This window comes from Protopterus annectens, chromosome 8.part0, assembly GCF_019279795.1.
Source record: "Protopterus annectens isolate FY-2018-M chromosome 8.part0, PAN1.0, whole genome shotgun sequence".
NCBI lineage: Eukaryota > Metazoa > Chordata > Ceratodontiformes > Protopteridae > Protopterus > Protopterus annectens.
Window position 1 is genome coordinate 1,949,969,648 of NC_056741.1, and position 13,528 is coordinate 1,949,983,175.

A 13,528-nucleotide genomic window follows, 5' to 3' on the forward strand; every position below is an offset into this window, starting at 1 on the left:
GCTGTTCTTTTAAATATTTATTGATTAATTGGTTTGATTGTTCATGTGGCCGGTTTATGGGTATAAAATCATGTGCTTTGGTGTGTAGTGTTATTCTGATGAAGTCCAACATACCAGGACAAAAGCGCTCAATGTTTTGTGAATAAAATGGAGTTTTCAGATCCTCCTTTCCTAAATAAGGGAAATATATGATGTCTTCCTACAAGTGGTGCAGTTTAGGTCAGCAGATTAAGGCTATGAGCTGCTAATGACCTGTATCCTGTAGTGCTGTGTTTAATTCCCTCAGGCATAGTTTGCCTACACTGTGACTCTGAACAAGTCAACAAGTCACATGACTGTGTTCTTAGATTGAGCACAAAAAGACTCACTTGATCCTGGTGGGTTTCATACATAAAAATATTAAAGGAGGACTTATTTCCTTATAGTTACCTTTATTCTGTAGCTCCTTTAATAAGAAACTATAACAGACTCAAAAAAGAATCCAGCAGAAGCCAACTTCCTGGCTCACAGAGATACAGTCCTGGTCATAGCAAAAATGAACTGGGATCAGGGTAATGAGACATTAAAGTAAGATGAATGGGGATCAGGGTAATGAGACATTAAAGTAAGATGAACTGGGATCAGGGTAATGAGACATTAAAGTAAGATGAATGGGGATCAGGGTAATGGGACATTAAAGTAAGATGAATGGGGATCAGGGTAATGGGACATTAAAGTAAGATGAACGGGGATCAGGGTAATGGGACATTAAAGTAAGATGAACGGGGATCAGGGTAATGGGACATTAAAGTAAGATGAACGGGGATCAGGGTAATGGGACATTAAAGTAAGATGAACGGGGATCAGGGTAATGGGACATTAAAGTAAGATGAATGGGGATCAGGGTAATGAGACATTAAAGTAAGATGAACTGGGATCAGGGTAATGAGACATTAAAGTAAGATGAATGGGGATCAGGGTAATGGGACATTAAAGTAAGATGAATGGGGATCAGGGTAATGGGACATTAAAGTAAGATGAACGGGGATCAGGGTAATGGGACATTAAAGTAAGATGAACGGGGATCAGGGTAATGGGACATTAAAGTAAGATGAACGGGGATCAGGGTAATGAGACATTAAAGTAAGATGAATGGGGATCAGGGTAATGAGACATTAAAGTAAGATGAACGGGGATCAGGGTAATGGGACATTAAAGTAAGATGAACGGGGATCAGGGTAATGGGACATTAAAGTAAGATGAACGGGGATCAGGGTAATGGGACATTAAGTTATGAGATTGCTGCCTGGATGATGCCCCTGAAGGGTGTTGATGATCAGTATGTGAAACAAGAAAAAAGAAAGGAAAAATAAGTAGAAAGAGACAGTAACCTAATATTAGAAATAATGATTTCTGGAAATGGTTGCCCTTTTATTCATGTTTGCCTTCTGATCAATAGAAAGAGGGTAGCTTATTTCAAAAATTAACAAAAAAAAATGCAATATATAGAGTACTCAGTACACATGTTGTGACAGCATGGATGCAACAAACAGAATCTACAGCATTGACTTTAAGCACCTTCTCAACCAAACTCTTGCAATAAAGAAATTTGTTGTTTTACTTTATCCTTGTTAAAGATGGGCATCAGGAAACTTAAAGTTTTAACAGCAATACTACTAAATCAATGTTACATTTTTGGCAGTACACCCTTAGAATCCTAGCTACACCATGACTAACCATGTCAGATTGTATTTGTTGCTAATGCTATTTGATCAGACTCAGGGAAACAGAGGCTAAACCACTCTCACAAGCGCTAGACCCAGTAAAATATCATCCTACACTTTTAAAATCCCAAAGAACCATGTCCAGATTTAAAAACATTATGTACGTAAAGGCATGTAAGTCATTGTGCAAACTGTCTGCATGTATTATCTTTTTGTATTGAAGAGTCTGTGCCTACTTATACATTGTCTTTTTCTAGAAAGATCAGTATTACAATGCAGAAAGAACAAGAGTTTAACTTAGTCTGTATATTATTAATATGCAAAAAGTGAATTTACAGTACAAAATATTTCTTCTTAGTTTCTGGCAAAACAACAGAAGAGCTTTAAGATGTTTAAAAACATTATTATTAACAGTATTGTGTAACCAGAAAAAAAATTTCAGCAGTTCTCTCTTTAGTTAATTGACATGAAATATAACCTACATTCAGATATACAAAGCAGTAATGTGGGTGAAGCCAGAACATTTTTTTAATTTTAGACTACAATTCTGAAACTATTTCAAGTGGATTGTTGCTTAAAATGTGATTTCCTCACTTTGAGAGATGCTACGTATTTAATTTGCTTGTAGTCCATTTAACCATGGTACAACTCATCAAGGGTCTCAGTCAGTTACCTCTCACTGAGTGTCTTACCTATCAATTCAACAAACTTATCAAGTCCAGTTATACTAAAGACTACTGTAGATCAGGGGATCAGTTTCCTGTATAGAAAATGATGTTCTCTATGTAGCAATTAAACTGTTCCACTTTCTCTGTGATACTGTGATATTGTGGTATGAGGGACATATTTCTGCACATGGTGGGAGGGTGCATGGCACACCCCCCCCCCTACACAAATACTTTCTTTGTGATTTCTGTATGTGTCAGCTACATACTAAAAAGTGGAGCTGTGGTTGAATTGGTCTAGCCAAAAGGTTGGTGATACATGACTTTGCTCTTCCACTTATCAAACAGATCCATTTAATTCACTCAAGTACAATGAAAATAGTGTAGGAAATGAACAATGAATGCCCCCTCAGTTAGTTTCAGTTTCAGATACAGCATAAAGAAGTACAAAAAATATCTTAATAAGCAAATTACATTTTACATTTTTGACAGAAAAACACTCCACTCTGTTGAGGCATAACAGTAATACCTCAAAAGAGATGAGTAACTTCTTTTTTTTTTGCTTGGCACACTACAATTCTTCCCAGATTATGCAAAAAAACTCATGAGAACTGGAACATCACAAAAACATCAGTTTTAGTAACACTATTTGACATCACTAGCAAGGCATGTGACCAAACCATACATCTCCTGTTGGGTCTACTTTGTTTTGTTGCATCTTATTTCACTGAATTCCATTTCACCCCGACCACTTTACTGAAAACTAAAATTACTGAAAACTCATTTCACTGAATCTCATTTCACTGAACTGCAGTTAGTATATATGGCACTGTGTAGGGTACTATAAGGCAAGTAAAAGGTATATGCCCCTTTCCCCACCGTAGTGCGATACTGGAGTTAATATATATAGCTGGGGGTGTGTGGAGGGCATAGCCCCCCACACTGGGAGGTCTGGGGGGCATAGACCCCCACTTACTTTGAGCACATATTGTCTTCTGGAGACAGTCATTGGTGTTGTAACTATGCATGTCTATTGTTTGAAATGTATTGTTTTGAGGTTTTTGGTAAAATAGTATATAAAACAAACAAGGTGGGGGGCTACACCCCCCACCCACCCCCAATGTGGGGGGCTGCGCCCCCAACTATATATACTAATTCCAGGATCATACTACATTGGGGAAAAGGGCATATACCTTTTACTTGCCTTATAATACTCTACACAGTGCCATATATACTAACTGCAGTTCAGTGAAATGAGATTCGTGAAATGAGTTTTCAGTAATTTGTGTTTTCAGCGATGTGGTCGGGGTGAAATGAAATTCAGTGAAATGAGATTCAATGAAACAAAGTAGACCCCTCCTGTTATATAGTATTATTAATGCAGTGCAATTGTTTTGTAGTGAACACCTTGTCTATTTATACAATATTCGCTTTTCTCCTAGAAAGCTCATTATTACACCAACCATTCAAAGTGCAGAAAGAAAGACTTTGTTTTGTTCAATATACATTTAATAGGCAAAATATTAAAGTACAAACATTTCCCTAGTTTCTGACAAAGTAAAAAAACAGAGCTTTTAAATATTTATATGCACTGTTGTTAACAGTTTTCTGTTGCAAAGCTCCACTTTCAACACTTCTCTTACCAGATAACTGATTTGAAATGTAACCTGCTTTCATATATGCAAAGCAGTAATTTAACTGATGCTATAGCTTTTTCTTAAAAGTTCAGATTATTCTGAATCTATTTTAATTGACTTCTGCTGTGACTCCAAACTACTTCAACTAATACAAACAGACAAACCCGGTACTTTTAAAATTCAACTAAATGAATACCAACAAAACTCCTGGCAATACTTCATTATTGCATATACTGTCACATGGTATAGATTTTCAAATCTCACCTCTGTCCACGAAACGAAGAATGTTCCACTGATAATGACAGCTGCATTGATAAAGATCTTCAGCATTAACCATTTACTGAGAATTGAACTTTTCCTACTCCTCGGGGGCTGTCTCAGGACATCTTTATCTACTGGTTCAACTCCAAGACTGCACAAAAAAAAAATGATACAGACAACACATTAAGGTCAATGAACAGTAAGGCTTTGTTTTCACTAGATGATAGCAGAGATCCTATGGTGAACACATTAAACATTTTTTATTTCAGGTGCAGCTCTTCTAATTAACTTTGATATGTTACAAACTCACAACATTTGGAAAAATGTATATATTTAGTGTGACAGGGGATGGACATGGCTGAAAACCAGACATGTTGATACAAAGAATTCCTCACTGTCTGCAGTGCTGCATTTTAAAAATAGATATCGACGTCTTAGCCCAGGCTAAAGCCAAAAAAAAAAATTAGGAACAAACACCCAAAACTGGGTTAGATTTTTGAATATTGGTCTTACATATTTAGAAAGTTGCTAGAATATCAGATTTTCCAAGAAGTGGCTGAGCCCATGCACTGCTCTTGACTAAACTCTCTCTCAGATGATACCAATATTTCTACTATGTTGACACTAACACCATAATACAATAGGTTTGTTAAGATCTGATAATAACAAAGAACAATCAACCTAAAACAATCCGTGTTTGGTTTTCATTTCAAAGTTGTATAATATTGTATTGTCTCTGTTTCTCTATTCAGTGATCTTGTACAAAGTATCATGTCTGATTCTGTAGAGAAATTCAACAAGGTTTATTGTTATATGTGCCCTGTATCACTCTACTTTGATCTTGTATTTTGCTACACGGTGTATCCATATGTAATCAAATGTTTGTTAACTTGTATGCATTTTGAGAAGCTTTCTCCCCAGGCCTCCATCGAAAAAGGACATGTATCCAGTCAGATTTTGCCAGTTATAAAATAAAATAATTAAAATAAAATAAATTTTGCATTTGATAGCATTTTCTGAATAATATGAACTCAGAAAAAAAATTCTATCATTATTTAGTGACTATAATCCTCAACAATTTGCCAGAAAAAAATAATGATTTTATGATGCACACACCAAAAATATGAGGCAGAATCAGGAACATTCTGCAAAATCAATAACAGTGAAGAGGTACTCCAAAATATTACATGCTGGCAATCTAAACAGAGTTTTATGTCTTACTTTTACAGTATTCCATACACCTTTTCTTTACAGTTCGTACTACTAATGTAATAGCATTGATTATTGTGGATGATTATGTGTACATCAAGCACTGTATATCACCTTTGAAGTAGTAATGTTGAATTTTATAAGGTAACAGGGAGAAGAATACGAGGAAAGAGATAGGGAGAGAAGATACTGAGAACATGGATTAGAGTCAGCACCTCATATAATGCCATTTAGTCTTGTAAGATATATTTCCTAAATGTTGTAGAACTAAACTAGCTTATTATTTGGAGGGTTACTCCAGGAATTGAGGATTTAGAACAAATTATGCATAGCTCCCACTGTGAACATACTTAAATCACTATGTCAGTGCAAAATATATCCACGTTTTGTCTGACATATTAACTACTTGTTAAGGAGGTTATTTAATACCAAACCTTGCTGTTAGAAGTTCCAATTTATGGACCTCTGGCAGAAATTTATGGAGATCTCCTATTGTAGGAAAGTAATACATTACCATTGCAGAGTTATATATGCTTTCATACATTAATTATAGTTTATAGATATTTCAAATGCTTTCTCCATTTATTTAGGATATACATTAATCAATGCAGACTGGAGTTAAATGGAGGATTCTTCAGGCTTCATTTCCTTTCACAAGACACTAAGACTCCATATTGACGGTTAGATTGCTTCATACAAATGAAATTATCATGCATCATTATGAGATCACACCAGTCCAGCATAATAACAGGCTGAGCAGGATTAAATGAACAATGGTCAAAGGCTTTATCAGGGTAATAAACATTTGGGACAACGTGCCAAAAAACAGCATGCTGCCTGGAATAATACTCAGGGTATAGCATAATATACTGCATCAGTTTACAATGGAAGATGATAACCTGAAATATTAAATCCTACAAAAGAGAAAACAACATGCTGTGACACCAGAACAGAAAATATGCCCAAAAGTAAAGCACTCTTGTCTGTGAAATGTGCAGGTACAGACCAGTTGTGCATGGTCTTACATTAGGGAATTTCTTTTTTATGGATCATGCTAATTTCCTAACCACATACAACACACAGTGCACAAAGATCATTTACGGGGCTGCTTGCAATGCATGTGAATCCACCTGTTCTAGATCACCTGTGTGCGATCTATGAAAAATATAAACAGCAACCTCTGTATTATTACTCAAATTCTTGTAGCTAAAAGACTTCATAAAATTATTAATGTAACATATATTCAGGAAAGAACTAAAATGGTAGAGAATAGTCTGATTGGTAACATAACTAGTGTGGGTGTAATGCCAGCTACTCTACTTTGTACCTGGGGATTGATACCTACAGTTCAACAGAAGTGTCTGGGTAAGTAAGTTTACCCTGGTATCTTCATCTCAGACTCCACAGAGTAAAGCAATAGTAAAGACTAGAACTAATGAGGTAAATCATTGTTATTTCTTACTAACATGTTCCTATAACATAACCTGATAATTTAATTTAATTTAGCTTATCAGCTTTTAAATACATATTTTCATCTCTGCGGTCTTGCCCACTGAGGTCCATCTAAAGCCCTATTAACCCATACACTCCTTTCATGCTACCAGTATAATACATTGTATCACACTACACTGGAACTTTTCTATCATGGAGTAATTAATCTTTTAATCACTCACCTTATTGTTGAATATTGAGGCACTAAGGTAGCCATTGTTAAAATCTGTTGTGGCTTGTTTTCTTTCTTTATATACTAGTCCTCACCTGGTTTCTATTCACAACTATGCAACGCATGTGATGTTGGTCCCATGTGGGACCTGCATGCCTTCATCACTTTCATGCATTCCCCAGATTTCATAAGGACTCAGGGAAGCAGCCCATCTGGTTCTTGTGCCTTATCCTAAGAACAGCTAGTTCCATAATCCCGTCCTCCTCCCTCTCAATCCAGGTGTTTCTCCACATTTCAGCTATACTCCTGGGTAATAACTAAAACCTGCAATAGCCTTCCCTCAACCATTCACACTATGCAATGTACTGCCTCCTTTCAAACCTTCCTGCACCAACACCTTTATTCCAAATTGATTCGTAATTGCAATAAACCTCTTCTAGCCATTCCCTAGACCTTAGAGCCTTTCTGTTAGTTCCTATTTCTTTGTTACTCTCATATTCTGTTACTACTACTGACATTCTCTTGTGATCTCCATCTATTCTACCATTTTTTTCTGTTGCCACTGACAACTTTCTACATTTCCTTATCATTTCCCCTCTTTTATTTTCCCTCTCTTATTCTATAATTTATGTAGCCTCTGTATTTCTTCCATTCCCTCAATCTTAGTTTTTCTTCTCCTGTAATCTTTGCATCTTATTTTCACTCATATTATATTCAACTTTAGTATATTAGTTGTATCTAGTGTGTGAACATAAGCTTTTTATTCTTCTTCCTTATTTTTGCTTTAACTATAGTTCTATTACATTTATTATTTAATAATGCATGTATCAAGTGTTGTGTATATTCCAAGTGTTTTTCTGTAACTAATCTTTTCCGCCATTGCTCCTGTATTTATTTAAAATGTAAGTCTTGTTTTACAATGTATTCTATGTTGTGTTTCATGTGGAGATTTCCTCCCTGGGCCTCCACTGAAAATGGGCTCTTGTTGGCCCAGTAGACTTTCCCGGTAAAGAAATGCCAATAAATAAATAAATATAAATAAATAGATTTATCTCCATTCTGTCCTGCTTCCTTCTTAGCATTGTACCTCCCTTCTGGTTTCCATTGTGAAGACTAAAGCAGAGTATTTTGTCAGTACCTTAGCTTTTCCTTGCCTTCTGTGATCAGTAATAATAATAATCATAATAACAACAATAATCATAATAATAACAACAAAACAAAACAACAACAACAACAATAATGATAATAATAATAATAATAATAATAATAATAATAATAATAATAATAATAATAATAATAATAACCCTATTTTTAAACAGGTACTACTAAGAATCAGCCCAGGAGCAATGTCTGGTTAAGTGACTTGCTCAGCTGAGGGAATCAAACCTTGTACAACAGGAACTAGAGCTTGCAACCTCTGTGCCAACTGTTAGTTGAAGACTACGCTTTTATACTTGCTCAACATGGTCATTTTCCCTCCTTTCTTTAAATAACCCTTATTTCCCTTCTTGATCCTTTCTCATAAGCCCTTTTCCATCTTTGTTCCCTTTTTGCTAGCCTCCTCATACTGTCTGTCCACCACCTTGCTACCATATATTGCCTACCTCTTGCAGGTTCTATCTTTATCTAACTGCTATTTACACATTCCTGTGAACCCATATTAGTCTTCTTCTCTTTTTGTCTTTTTGGGTCTTCCTCATAATCCTGTCTGTATTCCTGACTACTCCATCTCTGACCCATTCCCATCGCTTGTTTCCTCCATCTATTTACTCACAATATCCTAACTTAGCCTTGACATATATCAATTATGAGCATGACCAGAATTCAGGTCAATTTTGAGCATGACCAGAATTCAGGTCATTTTGGTACACAGCTCCACCAGTTGGCTGAACCCCTGATGGTCCAAGACCTCATCAACTCTAGCTTCCTGTCTGCTGTAAAATTCTGAACCTCCCAGTCTGCATCTAGAACATTCAGATGCCCCATGAGTACCTCTTTCCCTACCCTACTCCTTCAGTCTCACCTCTGACCTCTCTTACTCCTCCTTTGAGTCAGATGAATAATATACTATATAACTCTACTATCTGGCCTTCTCTTTCTCTAGCTTAACACCCAGGGTACTTAATGTAGCTACTAACCCTGCCTGTGCTATGTTTGATGTATTCTGAAATACAAGGACATGCTAGTTCTGCTAAGGCAGTCCCCCTATCCAGGGTGTGGGTTCAGTACATATCTGTGCAACTGCATAGCCTGTGTCATAAACAGTCATAGCAGGCAGCGTGGCAAAACATGAAGAAGTTTGCTGAAGGAACTTTCTTGTAACAGCCATTGCCTATTACTGCTCTACATCAGAACACTTTGGCTCTGATTGGTCTTATTTATTTACTATTTCTTTAGTGTATTTATGTACCAAAATAAATCAGAAATGACCAACAGTTCTTGGGAATAAATAAAATGATAGACTTGCTTATTCTAGTAATAACAGTCAAGTGTACCATTTGTACCTTCCTAATGCCCACCAGCATGTTGTACCCCATGTAAAAAAATTTTGAGTGTATGCATCAGCAGTGCGGGGGGAAGGGACTTCTGTAGGAGTATTTGCTGCATATGAAATTATAGATTAAATGTGACTGGATTAAATGTCTTTTAGATTAATGATTAAATAGAATTGTTGATGTAAAGTATTATATGCATGTGCCTGTGGGTGTGTGTGTATGTGTGTGTGTGTGTGTGTGTGTGTGTGTGTGTGTTTTCTTACATTTTCTTCTTCCTTTTACATATTGCTATCCAAACATACTCTCCATAATTCTCTTACTTTTTCATACAATTCTCTTGTACATTTTTTTCAAATCATTCATTATCCTTATTCACTTTTCCATCCTCTCCGTAGTTTTTCCCCCACTTCACTATGTGCTCTTTCCTTTCCCACACATCACAATTCTAATATCCTAAAAGGATAACTATTTCATTAAGCACTACAGATGGACATAACATCTCAAACTTTTTTCTTCTTTATGTATGGTATATGGATATATACATATTAGGCTCTATAATTCTCCCCCATTAAATAATCTATAACAATTGCTCATCCTGGATCAGTTATCATACAGCCTACTGTTTTTATCTCATTCATTTTTCATAATACCACTGTTCTTGAGCATCTATATTCCCCTACGCTTCAAAGTACTTTGCCACTCCACAATTTCTCCATCTGCCTCCTATCTTTTATATCTACATTTCCTACATGCACTAATACAATAATAGCCTGCCTTTGTCTTTCATACCACTCTAACACACACAGTCTTCTTACTTGATTTTTGTACTATTCACATTAACTGATAACAGTCTCACACTTCTCCTTACCCTTTTTTGCTTTATTGGATACATTTTAAACTTTCTTTTCCTTAGTTTAACCCTTTCTCTAACTGAATTTTTCTTACATATTTTTATTTCTTCTAAAAACATATCTTCCCCTGAATGCTCTACTTCCCTTAAATTTAAAATTTATTTTGTTCATCACATTCTAACCATTTTTCCTCTGTTCACACATTTATTATCTCTTTTGTCACTTCTCCATCTCATTCTTCTTCCCTAATGTCTTCCTCCCCACTTTCTTCTTCACTAACTTTATAATTCTTAGGATTATTTCTCTTTCCCACCTTTTTACATTTTTTCCTCACTTTTACCTCCTCACAATCAAAACAAAAATGCCATTTGTTTTATACTTCCAACATTCCCTTTTACAATCCTGCACAGAGTGTTCTGTTTCACCACACTGCTGATAAAGCCCTTTGTTACATTCATTGGTCAAATGTGTCACACCCCCACAAAAGAAACACAATTTTGGTTATCCACAATACTTTAACCCACCTACCCCCCATTCCCTGCCACACTCACTATACTTAGTAAATACCTTATCAGCCCTTTTTCATATTTTAAACACATTTCACATTGCCAGACCTCATCCCACATATTTCTTTCATTTTTTTGTGCTTTTTTAAACATTTTTAACTTTATTAAAAAATTTTTCTACAGATTAATGACATTTTCACTTATCTCGTCAGTTGCAAATTGAATAAGAAATTTCTTAACATTTTGTATTTTTTTCGTGTTACAATATACTCATTCCATGTATAAATGTCCTTATTTTATCAAATAGTTAAAAAAGTAACAGTCTCTCAGTCTCAAAAGTGACATTACAGAAAGTCTCCTTTCCCAAATGTATAACTGATCACATACCTGCATTTTTTTAAATCCCAAAGGCAATATTATTTTGTCCCATATAAAGTACTCCAATAATTACAGTACCTTCTGTAAATGCCGTTGTCTCCACTGGGTGTCTCCTTACCAGTCGTATGTTGTTCTACATTCCATAACAGTCTCCACCATCTCAGCATAAGTTTTTTTATTCCTACATGGAGACTGCAGGCTTTCTCTCCTTTCTTGCAAGCCACCTAACATAGTTCCACTCTCCACCCTTTCCTCTGTAAATAGTCGTCCAGCCATTTCTCCTTTTCTAGCAACTGAATTAATTTCTCCATTTCCAACCCATCTGGTTGGATCTCAGTCACTTGAATGCTACTTTCTTCCACTGAATCTCATTTCACATTTTCCACATTATTTCCTTTCTCCACCAGTTCCACCTGCTTCATCATCTCCACTTCACTCTCTGCGCTAAACTCTGTTGCCATCTTGCCTCCTCTCTCAAGAGTCTTTGCTCTGGATACAGGAAGTACCACAAGAATAGATGAAGCTCCCCAATGTCCTGGCCAACTATCCCCTGGTTGTTTAAATACCATCTCATATCTCCCCTGAAAATAGATAACTAGATAGCCTAGTGGGGCTGACTGGGTCAACAAGGAATAAATAAAGTAAAAATATAAAAGCAGCTGTTCAAGAAAATATGAAGGACAGGTATATGAGAAATGCCACACCCAGTTTTTGAATAACAAGGTTTATGCCATACAAATCAACACCAGGGGGCTAACAGAAAAGGTAACAATAAGTGCATAAGTTGGTGACAACCAAATATGTTTCAAGGACATTTTCTGATCACTTGATGAAACTTAGAAGTGGGATTGTCAATAAATCTCCAGAATTAACAGTTTTTACTGTGATCTTTACCAGTCCTTAACCAAAACCTACAGATATAATCACTTTGTTGATACTACATAAATAAATTGTAATACAAGGAAATGCAGTAGATGTACTGAATTTTCTAAATATACATATGGATTCTATTTCAGGTCCTACCTTACTTCCACATATGTTCTTGTCATATTTGCTACAGCAATTCTCCTTTATATCTTATGGCAGCACACATTCTTTGCTTCTAAATTTGATATACTTATTTTTGTACATACAGTTAATCTACCTTTGCTAAATACACTTGTTAACCATAACATATATTTAAGTATGCTTATTTAGACTTTAGGATCAGAAACAGTGTGCTTTTCTCAAATCTATGCGATGTTTTGCATCTGTCATGGGCTGTGGATGATAAATGATCTTGTGCCAGTTTATTTACCATGATAAATTTAAAGGAATATATATATTTTCAGTTGTTGACCTACATTCAAGCTGTTGTTTCTCTGTTTGCTGGAGGCATTTTATTCTTGTGAAGAAATGAATTGTAACTTCACAAGGCACTTGGAGAAAAACTGTGCCAAAATCACACTTCTTGCTAGCTAATGTTATTCTTGAATAATAGTTTTACACCCATTTCTGTTATTCTTAAGATAATGTGTGCTATATTATAGTTAATATTACCATGATTAATAAAGATTCCGAGTCCTTTATTCCTACCTCTGAGCTGGTGGTCCATCCATAATAATATTGATCCATAGAATCTGCATGGCATTGAGCGGATTGGGAAAATCACATACTGTGGACAAAGTGATGAGGCTTAAGGCTGAAATACTCCTGTTAATATAAGAGAACAGTGACAGAACATCAACTTTTTATGTTTAGTAATGCTGTTCTTGAAACTGACTATTACTTTATTTACAAGTACACTGGATCTGTTACTCACGTGCTGAGTTGAAACTGAACAAAGTTTTGTATGTTGTAAAATATCCCCTTTCCTTCTTCTATTGCATTCCTGTGTGAAAAATAACATTTTCTAAGTTATGAAATTCATTTATGGAATAGTTCCCAATTTTATTCTCAGACTAAATGTTATCATCTTATAGTACTGTTTAACTCACAACAAATCAAACTAAAAAAGTCTGCGAGCAGAATCATCTTTATATTAGTAATAAGCAGCATGCACATTAGTAATAAGCAGCATGCACAGTAACACTGTTTCCTCACAGCAGGAGGTTCTCTGGTTCAATTCTTGGCAGGGATGTCTTCTACACACTGTTAGAATCTCCTTGTGTTCTGACTGGA

At 35.7% G+C, this 13,528-nt stretch overlaps 1 protein-coding gene across 1 annotated transcript in view; it reads right to left on the reverse strand.

Moving 5' to 3' along the window:
- ATP2C2 (ATPase secretory pathway Ca2+ transporting 2) overlaps positions 1-13,528 on the reverse strand; it is a 629,254-nt gene that overhangs the window by 57,280 nt on the left and 558,446 nt on the right. The window contains exons 22-24 of the mRNA XM_044081473.1: positions 13,170-13,238; positions 12,944-13,060; positions 4,270-4,417 (exon numbers count right to left, since the gene is read on the reverse strand). Of these exons, the coding sequence (XP_043937408.1) occupies positions 4,270-4,417; positions 12,944-13,060; positions 13,170-13,238 (334 nt within the window). The remainder of the gene's footprint in view (positions 1-4,269; positions 4,418-12,943; positions 13,061-13,169; positions 13,239-13,528) is intronic.